This window comes from Eretmochelys imbricata, chromosome 9, assembly GCF_965152235.1.
Source record: "Eretmochelys imbricata isolate rEreImb1 chromosome 9, rEreImb1.hap1, whole genome shotgun sequence".
NCBI lineage: Eukaryota > Metazoa > Chordata > Testudines > Cheloniidae > Eretmochelys > Eretmochelys imbricata.
In genome coordinates, this window is record NC_135580.1 from 80979158 (window position 1) to 80994204 (window position 15047).

At 45.2% G+C, this 15047-nt stretch overlaps 1 protein-coding gene across 2 annotated transcripts in view; it reads left to right on the forward strand.

Annotated features, from left to right (window-relative positions):
* The first annotated feature begins 3165 nt into the window (after positions 1-3165).
* Positions 3166-15047, forward strand: part of ARHGEF9 (Cdc42 guanine nucleotide exchange factor 9) — an 85839-nt gene continuing 73957 nt past the window's right edge. For both annotated transcript variants that reach the window (XM_077826431.1, XM_077826432.1), the window contains exon 1: positions 3166-3339. In XM_077826431.1, the coding sequence (XP_077682557.1) occupies positions 3214-3339 (126 nt within the window). In that variant the 5' untranslated portion in view covers positions 3166-3213. The remainder of the gene's footprint in view (positions 3340-15047) is intronic.

A 15047-nucleotide genomic window follows, 5' to 3' on the forward strand; every position in this document is an offset into this window, starting at 1 on the left:
TTAATATACAATAAAACTATGAATTAAAATACACAACACTGCCTATGTAGTGTGTCCTGAAAAGAGACTATCCACACTTAATTAGACATGAAAAATTTAATGGAAACAACAAACGTACATAAAGATGGGATGTGGCTAAAACATGGAGTTGGTAGTTAGGAGATCTAGATTCCATTCCGAGCGCTAGCCCTAACTTGTTGTGTGACATTGGTCACGTCACTTAAATTTCTCTGTACCTTGGTTTCCCCATATACAAAGAAAGCTAATTCTCCTTTTTGATTTATCATAGGGCTTATTGGAGACTTAACTGATTTGTGTTTGTGAGGGCCTTAGGGATCTTCTGTTGTGTTAGAAAAATGCCAGAGGTTGTTATAAGGAAGTCCTGTAGTAGAAACCATCCCCTCTCCAGAGCTGGGCAAATTGTTTATTTGCAATACATTGCGTAATTTATCCAATACATTATTTGCAAATAGGTTGGTTGAATTATCAACCCAGCATTTCAGTTGTGCAAATAATGTTTTAAAACATTCATTGAGTAATTAAGGAAAATATAAAGAAATTCATCAAATAAATGATCTGACAATTATTAGACTGGCTGTACCCATCTCAGAAGTTTCTCAAAAGCATGTCCTGTAATAAGGGTGCTGTAAAGAGTCTAGACCCATGCGTCGTTCATCATTTTTCCAGACTAATTCTTGCCTAACTACCATAATACTAATTCAGAGCCCAGTGTTCATACTGTGCAGTATGAAGTGCCTTCAACTCCCATTAAGTTCAGTTGGACCTGGACCTTGCAGAAGGAGCTCTGCATCAAATGCCCAGGCTATGGTATCTGTATGGAAGTTAAATAAACATCAAGGTGCCTTCTACATGGGTAGATTAGGTTCAGTGCTAGTCCAATAAGGGCTTCTTGTTAAATAGGTCCCCTTATCAAACTTGGCCCTAGTGCATTCTCTGTCTCTGCGGTGTGTGATTGTAAAGAGTTGGTTTTTGATGAATTTACAGAGAGTTCTAGAAAGCGCTGTAAAACAGAAATTTGTGGAAAGAATATTTTTGCTTCACTTGTCTCTCGACTTGAGGACAACTAAATTGTCACTTTTGTTTGCAAGTACTTAATGTGTTTCGGGCTACTGGTCCACCAAATTTGGATGTCCTTTGGAAAATGTTGAAACTTGACAATATCACCGGGAAAACTTGCAAATATAAGCAACCTACTGGCTTTATGAAAAAGGCAGAGGTGCAGTCAAGGGGCCTGGGCACAGGTCATGGAGCCAGGGACTCTTGAGTTCAGATCCTGTCTCTGAAACTGACTCCTTCTGTGGCCTTGGGGATGTCATGTGACCCCCGCTCCCTCAGTTTACTCATTTGTAAAATGGGTGTAACTAATCTTACCTTACCTACTGCAGATGGGGAGAATATCAGTGCTTGTAGTGTGCTTTGACGATGAAAAGCATTAAGTATCAAGCTTGACCTAGATTTTGTTTTCTATGCACAACTGATTCTGCTACCTGAAGAGCTGAAAGCCCACAAATATTCTTCACAAACCTATAAAGTTTGACTTCTTAGAGGAAGGTCAGCTCAAGGAATGGGGTAAAACAAGTCCTGCAAATCTACTCATGGGGATCTGGGTCGTCTTATACACTCAGAACCCGTGCAATAGTGGTGAAAGGTTTACTGCAAGTTCCTTCTGTGCAGCCACATTTTTGATCAGACATTTCTTTACTGGCTGAATGTCTAGAAGAGGAATCATAATCCTCTAACAGTTTGCAAGGCCTATGCTTTCATGTAGCCTCCATGATGCATTGTTTTCTTTTGTGTGTCTTGCATTGTTAACATAAATTGAGTGGACGTCTGTGGCTGTTAAGTTCTTGCCATATGGAAAGTCCCTAATGGCTGCAGAGTTGGGTCTCTCGCTTCCTGAGATGAAATACTGATTTGGAACTGAGCCCATATCAACCACATCTAATACATCTCAAGATACAGCATTAAAGAGCAAGGTTTGAGGAGGTGATCCGAGAAGAAGCTGTGTAACTGGCACATGTAAAGCTGTCCCTTCCTGGCGAGGTCACCAGGCTATGTATACCCATCCAGTCTTATCGCTCAGTGCACAGTTCGTTCACTGAACAAAGCATAAGCACAATTTATTCTCCTGTTAAAAACTGTGAGCATCATTGTGAAAAGCAGTGGGTAATCCCAATTACGGTTGGATTGTTCTCATCCAGACATGCAAGGAGGAGGGTTGACATGACTCATTCCATGTTAATCAGGGACTTGTGGAGAATTAGATGGCTCATAAAACTGTTAATGGAAAACAGAACCTTTCACCTCTAGGTCACTGATATGAATATAGCCTAACTCAAAAGAGATTGAGTGTTCCATGTTCACTGCAGCCTGGGAGAGATGAATTCGGGGGCCTCCATCTAGTTTCTAGTGGACAGGTGTTTGCATCATGAAACCCATCACCACAATCAGCACTAAACTGGCACTCCCAGCAAACAGACCAAGGGTTGAATGGGCTATTGAGACTGTTCTTCCCTCCAGCTCTGGTTTGAGACAAATCAGTAGGGTAGTGCAGGGAAAGTTTGCTCTGCCAAATGCCCATGCTGCACTTGCTCTGTAGATAGAAGATTTCCAACATGATCATCCATTAATTGGAATTGTCTGCAAAATCTCAGCCACATCAAGATGGGAATATACCACTTTGCCAAGCAAAATATAAAAGACTGTCCTGTTTCTAAAATTCCTTGCCAAGATGCCATAACTAGGAACACCCAGATATATACTGTGCTAACTAAAGCATACATGAAAGCCTAGTTCCTTGAACAGCATGTGTGTGCATAGGTGTGGCTTAGAGGTAGGATGAGGTCTTTGCTTGTTACTCATGTAAGGCCTGATCCTGAGAAATTCTGAGCCCCAGCAAACTCCGCTCCCTTCAGCACTTCTCAGTGTCAGGCCCTTCGCAACTCAGAAATGGGATATTCTATCTATTTAACTAAAAAATAATGTATTTTTAAAGCAAATGGGGGTGGCAATGACAATGATAGTAAATGCGGGGATTGTTTATTCTAGCTGAGTGTTTTGTTTTTTCATTGTATATGTGAATGTGTTTGGGTCTCTGGACAGAGCGTTTGCTGACTGTCTCTTGTTTTGTTTTTAAAGCTGATCAGTGGTGGTTCTATTGTAAGTGCTGAGGCAGTATGGGATCACGTCACCATGGCCAACCGGGAGTTGGCGTTTAAAGCAGGAGACGTTATCAAGGTCCTGGATGCTTCCAACAAGGACTGGTGGTGGGGTCAGATCGACGATGAAGAAGGATGGTTTCCCGCCAGCTTCGTAAGGGTGAGTGGCTCTCCCTTCCTTATCTCACTGCACTGGGTTGTTGCTGTCACATATGAAATGCGGGGCCAATTTTGAATTTAAAACTCCCACTGGCTTCAATGGGAGATTTGGTTGTGCAGTAAATGTGGGATCGAGCTCCAGTATTTGTATCACTGATGTTCCATGTGTTTATCCCAACAGTGCAGCCTTTCTCCATAACCTCCCCATAGCAGACACAAGCAGTCATCTTTGCAAGGGACATGGGCCATTTCCCATTATTTTTGGTTTTATACTGAAGCAGATTTTTGCTGTATCCACCCAGCTCTAGGGGTGCCCCACCAGCACCCACCCTAACAAAGAAAAGCCTTTCATATGTCAGAATGACACCAGAGCATTATTATTATTTTTGTCTTCAAAGAACAAAGGCACAATAGGACACCTTCCTAGCTATTGTCAGCTCTTGCCATTTTAATAGGGATCTCTCTGTTCTTCATCAGAGAATCAAGAGCCAGATGTTAACCATGTCCTTTTTCTTCTTCTCATGCTTTCTTTCTTTACTCTTGCGGTGGAGGGATAGGCAGGATCATAGATTGTATTCCTTTGAAGCCTAGAGGATGTGGTGCAAAAATGAAGATTTCTTTTCTCTTGTAAAATCATCTAAAGATGATGCTTTCCTTTTAACGTTTCAGTCAATTTGACAAGCTCAGTGCTGGTGGGAGGGAAGGCTGTTTTATATTCAATATATGATGAAGCCCAGGCAGTATCCAGCAGTGATGCTGTTTTGTTTTATTTCTCTGCTTAAGTCACCATTTTCCACCTCCCCCCGGCTCCTTTTCTGGAGGTTCCTGCATTATCAAGACTCCTCCTCACATTTCTCCCATGTTTACAACATTCTTTAGCCTTTGAGGCGCCATTATTTGCCAGTGACCCTACTGGCCAAGGAAGCCTGGATAAAACCCATGAACCAGTGCTCCTTAATGGTATATAGAAAACCAGCCCTGCTCTCCTCTTACCTCCCACACATACCCTTCTCACTGTGGGACTTCAGCATGTTGCTCTTGATCCTTTCTTAGCTCTGGCCAGACCTGAGACTAAGAGACGAGGGACAGGAAATCCAACATGGGTCACCTGTATGGTAATGCAAAGTATGATGATTAGACCACCCAGCTAATTAACCCTCCTTCCTTCATTTTGTTTAATGGGATGCTGTGGGCTCCATCTTGCCCCCACTGAGGTCAAAAGGAGTTTTGAAAATTGGTTTATAGGGGAGAAAGATTGAGCCTTGTCAGATAATGACCACATTTGTGAAAAATATTCCCCATCTGTGTTGATGAGAGAACCTGGGGTAACAAGGGCCAAATTTTTAAAATCCAAATTGTTTTTTTTTTTTTAATAATTCCACTCGGTAAAGAGTAAAATAGCCTGGTCAGTTTCACTTGCCTGTTCTCATTCACTAAACCAGTGCTGTTGTGCGTGGGTTGGCAGTTAATCAGGTCTGGTTGTAACAGGTTTCGTAAACAGCCCTACCACCCATGACCAGACTTTATTTTAACACAAATAAACAAAACCACTTAATGTAGGGCCTATGCTACTTGATCATTTGGGTCAGTAGCCTCCCAACAATTCCCCTAGCCCAAAGCCATTCAAAGGGTATGAAGTTGATTTTAGAAGACAATAAAGACAAAGGAGATCAGTTAAATGAAACCAAAACCGTGATACACTGAGGCTTTATCAGATGCATTAACAGTAGTTCAGGGATCATTCTTGTGCCGAGGGAAGCATTGGCCTTTACGTGTGAGTTCCTTGCCTGTGTTGTTTAATGTCACAGCCTCTTGGCCTGCTCTTGCCTGCCCTGAAATCAGTTCACCCATTAACTTCACTGGGAGCAGGATCAAATCCTCCATCTGTGAGATACGTACTCAGCTGGGTTTGAGCTCAGAGTCACTCCCTGGGACTGAATGATGGACTCCTGACAAGGCGTAAGAGAAGGCAGAATCCATACTGCTGCCACAACTATGCCAATTAATACTTTACAATGGATACTAGACATTTCAAAAAATTGCAAATGGAGGCCTGCTATGGCGTACCCCAAGTTCTGCATGGGCAGCTGAAAGGGAAATTCAAGCACTTAGATCTATAAAGCAGCGATGCTTCTTCCACACGATACCACAGACCTGCAAGCTACCACAAACTGAGCCACCCTGTCCTTGTTTATCAACTGCAAGAATAACTGCCATTGGAGCTCCCATGTTCTCCTCTTCTCCATTGTCTGAGGTTGCCGCTAATCTTTCTTGCCTCTTGATTTCTGTTCTTCAAATTCCCTTTTTCTCCTTTTCCTGACCAAGAAAACCCTCAGGTGTGATTCTCACCAGGTGGCTGCTATGGCTTCGGCGGTCTTCAGAGGCAGTGGCTCTAGCCCCTCATTAGCTTGCAGGCCAAGCACTGCACTGTAAAAATTTGTGAGGATTTGAGGGTTAATCTGCACACTCCTTCAGGAATTCATCAGGAAACTGATCAGGGGAGATTTTAGCTGTTCTTTCCCTGCCGTCCTCTTTCTATGTGGTGTACTTTATATTAAACAAATTGCTTTATTGCAACAAGAGGACTGTGTGTGTTTTCTCTCTTTCTTTTGAGTCCCGGAGCTAGTCTACACTAGAAGCGCTATGGCGGCATAGCTGCACCGCTGTAGCTGCATCACTGTAGCGCATCTGGTGAAGACGCTCTATGCTGACAGGAGAGAGCTCCCCCGTTGGCATAAAAAAACACCTCTGTGAGAGGCGGTAGCTATGTCGGCAGGAAAAGCTCTCCTGTCAACATAGCGCTGTCCACACCGGCACTTAGATCGGTGTAACTTATGTTGCTCGGGGGGTGGCTTATTCACACCTAAGCCACATAAGTTTTGCCTACATAAGTGGTAGTGTGTACAAGCCCCTACTCTATGTATATGACTGCACCAAACTCCATGGGCTGGCTAGAGTTGTTCTGCTTTGATTTACTTGACAAATATTTGCACTGCCTTTTATGTCCACGTTTTTATTAAATAATGATAGGAGGAAACAAAGCAATATAGAGTCCTGCAGATGATCAAAAGCAGTGAGACAAATACGATCCCAGATCATATTACTGCAGACAAGATGGATCAGAGAACTCAAAACACAGACTGGGAACTATCCCATGAAAATGTTGTTTTAGAATGAAGGAATTTCACAGATAGATACGGTGAGGCAATTAGTGACGTGTGAACTTCATGTTTGGGAATTGCTTTATAAATAAGCACCCTTAAGTTTAGATCCTTATCAGAACCATGTGAATCTCTGCTAGCTGCAAAACTGAGCTGGAAAAATCTTATTTCTGGGGAGAATTCAGATACTTCCTGCCTCCAGTCGGACCAGCTTTTTGCATGGCATTTGGCATCCACAAAGTCTGACTGTAGGAAAAATTCACATTTGCAAGTGCACCTCCTGCAGTATGTTTATGTAGATTAATGTGAAAGGTTTATGCACACAAATACCTGGGACTTCTAAACTGCATCTGCAGGATTAGCATATATACCTGTTTGTATGTACAAAGCCTGCCTTTATCTTAGGTTCTCTGATTGTGACTTGTGGTTAACCTGGAAGGAGGGAGGGAAATAGGAAGGAAGGACAGGGAGAGGCTGTGAAGTGTGGGAGAGCACAATGATTTTCAAGGGTAGAAACTAGATGTTGGGAACAGGGAGTTGTCGGGATACGAGAGGAAGCAAAGGAGAGGAGGGTATGTGGTATGGTGAATGATTTTCTATCAGAAATCATCCTGTTCTGCCACTCACTCATGGAGAAATGAGGCTACTGAAAGCTCTTTAATCTTAGAGAAGCAGATGCGGGCTCCACGGTTCTTCAGATTGAAGGCTAGATAGAGAGCTTGGTTTGGGTCCAATTGAAATATCTACCTGGTAGTTAACTGCATACTGTCAAGTGAACATTCCAGGAAACAGTACAGAACTGATCTGTCAGGTGCAAATGTCAGCCCTGTATTTAGCTGCACACTGTCAAGTGAACATCACATGAGCTGACTGGGATCTGACAGGGTGGGAGTTAAGTTTGGAAAAGTGGCCAGAATTTTACTAAAGGAGTCCATGGGTTTATAGCTGTGACACTGTCTGACATTGGTGGCTCTTCACTCTTTTAGATAGAGGTGTTGCTTCTGCTATAACATTGCTAGAATTATATATGTGCTATTTGGCTTTTTACTGCATTCACATCATGTTCTCTGAATGGCTCCCCAAATGATGGTCCAGAATCCCATTTGTGAACTCAAAAGGTTTCTAATATAGACTAATGTTTACTCTGCAAAGGCCCAGGAACTGCAGAGCTGATGATCACCGCACAGTTGGGTTGCTCCAAACAGAGGTGGGTCGAAACCAAACCCGCAAACTCCACATCCAAATGTGGCTCTCTGTAACGTGCCACACCGAGCCCAGACAGGACTCAAGCACTCCGAAAACAGATAAACTAAGCATGGCCAGTTTCGGCCTTAGACATTTCCCATGGAAGTAAATTCTAAAGAGGAGAAAACCCTAATGCTTATCACCATGAAACGCAGCCTAAAGACGAACAGCTCATGCACTGCAGTTGAATGCACTTGTCTTGGTGGCGCAGGGAGGGAGAATTTGTTTATTTGTAAATGTGTCCTTAATTCTATGGGTTGCCGGGATGAGTCACTGGGATGTATTTCCCAGCACCTGAACAGCAGTGATTCTTGCTCATATTTACGAGGTTAAACTAATTGGCAAATCTGGGGTCAAGAAGGATTTACCACCCCCTTCCTACATGTTAAGGACTGGAGGTGGAAGGTAAGGCTTCCCTTGAAGCATTGAAGTAGAGTTGTGTGCAGATTTTATCTGGTCATTTCACTGTGGTTTTGGTGTGTGTGGGAAGGTGCATTGATAGCCTTTGTTCCTTCGTGTCATTCTCAACGTTTCCCTGACTGCTGATGTACTTGCTGACACGCTATCTTTGGCTCACATTACTTCCTTTCTGGTGGTGAGGTAGTGCTAGATAAACCTTTGCAAGCTTTTAAAGTACTGTTTTTAGAGAGGTATTAAACCAATGTCTTGTTCAAGTGCTTAACAGCTCATATGCTCTATTTGGTAGGGGTGTTTAACTTTCATTAATGGGTGTTGTGATTCTCTTCTCTATTGCACACACATCATTCCAAGGGCCATGTCTAGCTGGCTTTCTCATCTTGCATTATTTTTAGGGCTGAGCCCTGTTGTGTGTGGGCATCTTGACAAGATAGCCAACCAACCTCCAGGCTTTTATTATTTAATTAGCATTAATTTAGCACTGGCCACTCTGATGCCTAGGTGAGGTTTTAGAGGGCAGAGAAAGGGGAATGGCATTAAAGCAGTACTCACCTGCTGGAAGTGTAACATTAAGAGTGCTTAAACAAATGGCAAAGAGTCCTGTGGCACCTTATAGACTAACAGACGTATTGGAGCATAAGCTTTCGTGGGTGAATATCCACTTTGTCGGATGCAACGTGTATTTCATGTATTCACCCATGAAAGCTTATGCTCCAATATGTCTGTTAGTCTATAAGGTGCCACAGGACTCTGCTGCTTTTACAGATCCAGACTAACACAGCTACCCCTCTGATACTTAAATAAAATGGCCTGTACTGCTGAGCCAGTACATTGTAAGGGAGATTTCAGTTCTCTCTCCCATGGCAAATCCAGTATATCAGTAGCCGTAGGGATATAGTCACATACAGACAGAATATGGTGGACTTTTAAACGCCGGTCTCCCTTTTAGCAGCCGCATAGAATCATCATAGAATCATAGAATATCAGGGTTGGAAGGGACCTCAGGAGGTCATCTAGTCCAACCCCCTGCTCAAAGCAGGACCAATTCCCAACTAAATCATCCCAGCCAGGGCTTTGTCAAGCCTGACCTTAAAAATATCTAAGGAAGGAGATTCCACCACCTCCCTAGGTAACGCATTCCAGTGTTTCACCACTCTCCTAGAGAAAAAGTTTTTCCTAATATCCAACCTAAACCTCTCCCACTGCGACTTGAGACCATTACTCCTTGTTCTGTCATCAGCTACCACTGAGAGCAGTCTAGATCCATCCTCTTTGGAACCCCCTTTCAGGTAGTTGAAAGCAGCTATCAAATCCCCCCCTCATTCTTCTCTTCCGCAGACTAAACAATCCCAGTTCCCTCAGCCTCTCCTCATAAGTCATGTGTTCCAGTCCCCTAATCATTTTTGTTGTCCTCCGCTGGACGTTTTCCAATTTTTCCACATCCTTCTTGTAGTGTGGGGCCCAAAACTGGACACAGTACTCCAGATGAGGCCTCACCAATGTCGCGTAGAGGGGAACGATCACGTCCCTCGATCTGCTGGCAATGCCCCTACGTATACATCCCAAAATGCCATTGGCCTTCTTGGCAACAAGGGCACACTGTTGACTCATATCCAGCTTCTCGTCCACTGTAACCCCTAGGTCCTTTTCTGCAGAACTGCTGCCGAGCCATTCGGTCCCTAGTCTGTAGCGGTGCATGGGATTCTTCCGTCCTCAGTGCAGGACTCTGCACTTGTCCTTGTTGAACCTCATCAGATTTCTTTTGGCCCAAGCCTCTAATTTGTCTAGGTCCCTCTGTATCCTATCCCTACCCTCCAGGGTATCTACCTCTCCTCCCAGTTTAGTGTCATCTGCAAACTTGATGAGGGTGCAATCCACACCATCCTCCAGATAACTTACGAAGATATTGAACAAAACCGGCCCGAGGACCGACCCTTGGGGCACTGCACTTGATACCGGCTGCCAACTAGACATGGAGCCATTGATCACTACCTGTTGAGCCCGACAATCTAGCCAACTGTCTGTCCACCTTATAGTCCATTCATCCAGCCCATACTTCTTTAACTTGCTGGCAAGAATACTGTGGGAGACCGTGTCAAAAGCTTTGCTAAAGTCAAGGAACTACACGTCCACCGCTTTCCCCTCATCCACAGAGCTGGTTATCTCGTCATAGAAGGCAATTAGATTAGTCAGGCATGACTTGCCCTTGGTGAATCCATGCTGACTGTTCCTGATCACTTTCCTCTCCTCTAAATGCTTCAGAATTGATTCCTTGAGGACCTGCTCCATGATTTTTCCAGGGACTGAGGTGAGGCTGACTGGCCTGTAGTTCCCAGGATCCTCCTTCTTCCCTTTTTTAAAGATGGGCACTACATTAGCCTTTTTCCAGTCATCCGGGACTTCCCCGGATCGCCATGAGTTTTCAAAGATAATGGCCAATGGCTCTGCAATCACATCCGCCAGCTCCTTTAGCACTCTCGGATGCAGCGCATCTGGCCCCATGGACTTGTGCTCATGCAGCTTTTCTAAATAGTCCCGAACCACTTCTTTCTCCACAGAGGGCTGGTCACCTCCTCCCCATGCTGTGCTGCCCAGTGCAGTAGTCTGAGAGCTGACCTTGTTCGTGAAGACAGAGGCAAAAAGAGGCATTGAGTACATTAGCTTTTTCCACATCCTCTGTCACTAGGTTGCCTCCCTCATTCTGTAAGGGGCCCACACTTTCCTTGACTTTCTTCTTGTTGCTAACATACCTGAAGAAACCCTTCTTGTTACTCTTAACATCTCTTGCTAGCTGCAACTCCAGGTGTGATTTGGACTTCCTGATTTCACTCCTGCATCCCCGAGCAATATTTTTATACTCTTCCCTGGTCATTTGTCCAGTCTTTCACTTCTTGTAAGCGTCTTTTTTGTGTTCAAGATCAGCAAGGATTTCTCTGTTAAGCCAAGCTGGTCGTCTGCCATATTTACTATTCTTTCTACACATAAGGATGGTTTGTCCCTGTAACCTCAATAAGGATTCTTTAAAATACAGACAGCTCTCCTGGACTCTTTTCCCCCTCATGTTATTCTCCCAGGGGATCCTGCCCATCAGTTCCCTGAGGGAGTCGAAGTCTGCTTTTCTGAAGTCCAGAGTCCGTATTCTGCTGCTCTCCTTTCTTCCCGGTGTCGGGATCCTGAACTCGACCATCTCATGGTCACTGCCTCCCAGGTTCCCATCCACTTTTGCTTCCCTTACTAATTCTTCCCGGTTTGTGAGCAGCAGGTCAAGAAGAGCTCTGGCCCTAGTTGGTTCCTCCAGCACTTGCACCAGGAAATTGTCACCTACCCTTTCCAAAAACTTCTTGGATTGTCTGTGCACTGCTGTATTGCTCTCCCAGCAGATATCAGGTTGATTGAAGTCTCCCATGAGAACCAGGGCCTGTAATCTAGTAACTTCCGTGAGTTGCCGGAAGAAAGCCTCGTCCACCTCATCACCCTGGTCCGGTGGTCTACAGCAGATTCCCACCACGACATCATCCTTGTTGCTCACACTTGTAAACTTAATCCAGAAACACTCAGGTTTTTCTGCAGTTTCATACCGGAGCTCTGAGCAGTCATACTGCTCCCTTACATACAGTGCAACTCCCCCACCTTTTCTGCCCTGCCTGTCCTTCCTGAACAGTTTATATCCATCCATGACAGTACTCCAGTCATGTGAGTTATCCCACCAAGTCTCTGTTATTCCAATCACATCATAATTCCTTGACTGTGCCAGGACTTCCAGTTCTCCCTGCTTGTTTCCCAGGCTTCTTGCATTTGTGTATAGGCACTTGAGATAACTCGCTGATCGTCTCTCTTTCTCAGTATGAGGCAGGACCCGTGCCCGCTCGCGTGCTCCTGCTCGTGCTTCCTCCCAGTATCCCACTTCCCCACTTACCTCAGAGCTTTGGTCTCCTTCCTCCGGTGAACCTAGTTTAAAGCCCTCCTCACTAGGTTAGCCAGCCTGCTTGCAAAGATGCTCTTCCCTGTCTTATCATAGTGCAGATACAAATAATTGCAGATGCAATTAATGCCACTTAATCATCTCAGTACCTGATTTGTAGGCTCAGTTGGATACTTGAAGGTTCACATATAGGTAACGGTGCCCTCGCTTATTTTCACCAGTAATTTTGCAAGCACAAGAAATGGAGATTGGATTGAGACTGGTCTTAGAATCAGACCCAAGATGCATAAGTCAGTGCAGTCCATCCCAGCACTTCTGCTGTGCACCTACATTGGTTGGGAGGAGAGATCCAGTTTCTGCTTCATAAAGTGGGAAATGTGTTGCCCCGTCTCACTGGCTCCTGCGTGTCTGCAGCCATCTGTATGCAGTTAACTGAGGGCTTGTCTTCATGTACAGCGCTACAGTGGCGCAGCTGCACTGGTGCGGCTTAGCAGGGGCTTAGCCTCGCTAATAATGTCACAAATATGCATTTGCGTGTCTCATGTACTTCAGGGAGTCCTAGCACCTGTTGCCACTGGGGACTCCTGCTGGGCCTGGAAATGTTGCAAGCCCTGGTGGCTGCAGTACAGCAGGCTGCCACGAGGGTGATCCTCAGCAGACAGGGCCAGATCCAAAGCCCACTGAAGTCAACGAAGGACTTGGCATTGATTTCAGTGGGCTTTGTCTCAGAGGGAGAAATGCAAGCTGCTTTGGGGGGCTCTTTTTGTTTATCCCCTCAGATGCAAAGTATAGTGTTGTCTGCACATGCTCCCTGCTGTCTGCTCCCGCTTTTCAAGCCCCAGAAAGAAATAGGGGGTGTATGTGAGCGCAGGGAGATGAGCCTGGGATGGGTTTTCTGAAGCTGATGGACTGCAGGAGGGAAGGGAAGAGAAGGTTTCTTAGCCCGTGTGTGATGAGTGGGTAAAAGTTCTGAGCTAAGGGAGGTGGTTCTGAGCAGTGGAAAGGTCACATGGGAAAGGGGTGGGTTCTCAGCCTGGGGGATAGGACAGCGTGGAGGTGGGGGGGTGTTGAAGAGAGCTGAGGGGGGTTGGGAGGCTCTGAGCTGGGAGTGAGACTAGAGTATTGGAGCAAGGGGGACTGGAGTCACTTGGGGGTTGAGAGTGGTGCAGACGGCAAAGTATGAGCTAGCTTGGACCGCGGGGACTGCGGGGGGGGAAGGAGAGTGAGGACTAGGAGAGAAGAGTGAAGGGGTTCCAGTTTTCTTTCTTTCTGCTTTCTTGCTTTCTTGCACCCTGCCCTTTACTATCAAGTGTCCCAGTTTTTCCCCCTGAAAGGGGAAGCGGGGAAAAGATGCTTCTCTTTCTTCCCCCTCCCACCAAAGCAAAGCACTACGCTGTGACACCCCGGCCCAGTGTCTCCAGTTCTCATTTTGGAGATAGGATGCACGAGCAGGAAGGGGGGTGAGGGTGCAGATACCTACCTGCACCCCCACCAGCTGCCCTGCCACAGTGTTCTCACCTCCCCGTTCATACTCAGGGGAAAGGGAAACTACAAGATCGAAAGGACTTTAACTTCTACCCTACCCTACCCTACCCTACCCATTGATGGCTTCTTCCCAAACCGCATCTTGCTGCCCCAGTGATTTATACTGGATAGGATGATGAGAGTAGATTGTTGTTCTGTCTTGAGTAAGGTAGAGCTAGGTGCCCTCTTATATAGAGTGCAGAGTATGTGGAGAGACTGTCTTAGTTATTTGTCTCACCGACGCCTTGCCAGTGGAGCCCCTTGACTTGGGACTTTTGGCACTACTGGAGTACAAATAAGTCATAAAAATAACAATAATTTTAGTACAGAGATGTAGCAATATCTTGTGTGTGGCTGCAAATACACAGATGGAAAGGTCATGACATTGGCTAACCACAAGCTTTTAGCATGAGGAATAGAATTCATACCTGCAGCTCAATATACGCTGGCATAGCTAGGTGATGGTTCTCAAAGCCGGTCCGCCGCTTGTTCAGGGAAAGCCCTTGGTGGGCCAGACCAGTTTGTTTACCTGCTGCATCCGCAGGTTCGGCCAATTGCGGCTCCCACTGGCCACGGTTCGCCGCTCCAGGCCAATGGGGGCTGCGGGAAGTGGTGCGGGCCAAGGGACATGCTGGCCGCCCTTCCCGCAGCCCCCACTGGCCTGGGTTGGCGAACCGCGGCCAGTGGGAGCCATGATTGGCTGAGCCTGCGGACGCGGCAGGTAAACAAACCGGTGCTTTCCCTGAACAAGCGGCGGAACGGCTTTGAGAACCGCTGAGTTAGAGGATTGTAAGGTATAGCTCTTAGTCAGCAGTTTATTCATGTAGGGTCACTGGAGTATCAGACAATGGCTTGTGATTTCTGTCTTGCCATTGAGTACTGAGCTAAGACACTAGTTGGTTAAACACAGTTTTTAGTCAAGGTTGGGCCCCTCACACTGGTAGTTATTGTAGGGTCACTGGTGAGTGCTGGTTCAATGAAGTGACAACAGCTCTTTGAAAGGACCTGCTTGCATCATTAATCCATCATATTACTTAATTGTGAATTAGAATCCAAGATGACATATTATCTGTTATTTCTGCCATTGCAAATCTCTAATGGAAGGTAATTAATAATCCAGATAGCTGATCATACATTTGTTTTATCATGCACTCTAACTGTTCTGAGGCGATCGGTTCTTAGCATGCATTCAGGTAAAATGCCCTTTCTATAGAGCATATGCTTTAGGTGAAATATATAATAATTACAGGTCAGCAAATGTTGGAACTATGCCATTTGGTTATTTTATGCATAATTCTGGAGTAGTTTCAAGTGAATAAGTCACATTTAAATAGGTTTTATATGACTCACATGTAATATTAACCAGCACAACGAAACGATCAGCTTTGCTTGACTCAAATTTACGATCTTTAGCTGAAATTTGTATTTAGCGTCAGTTTT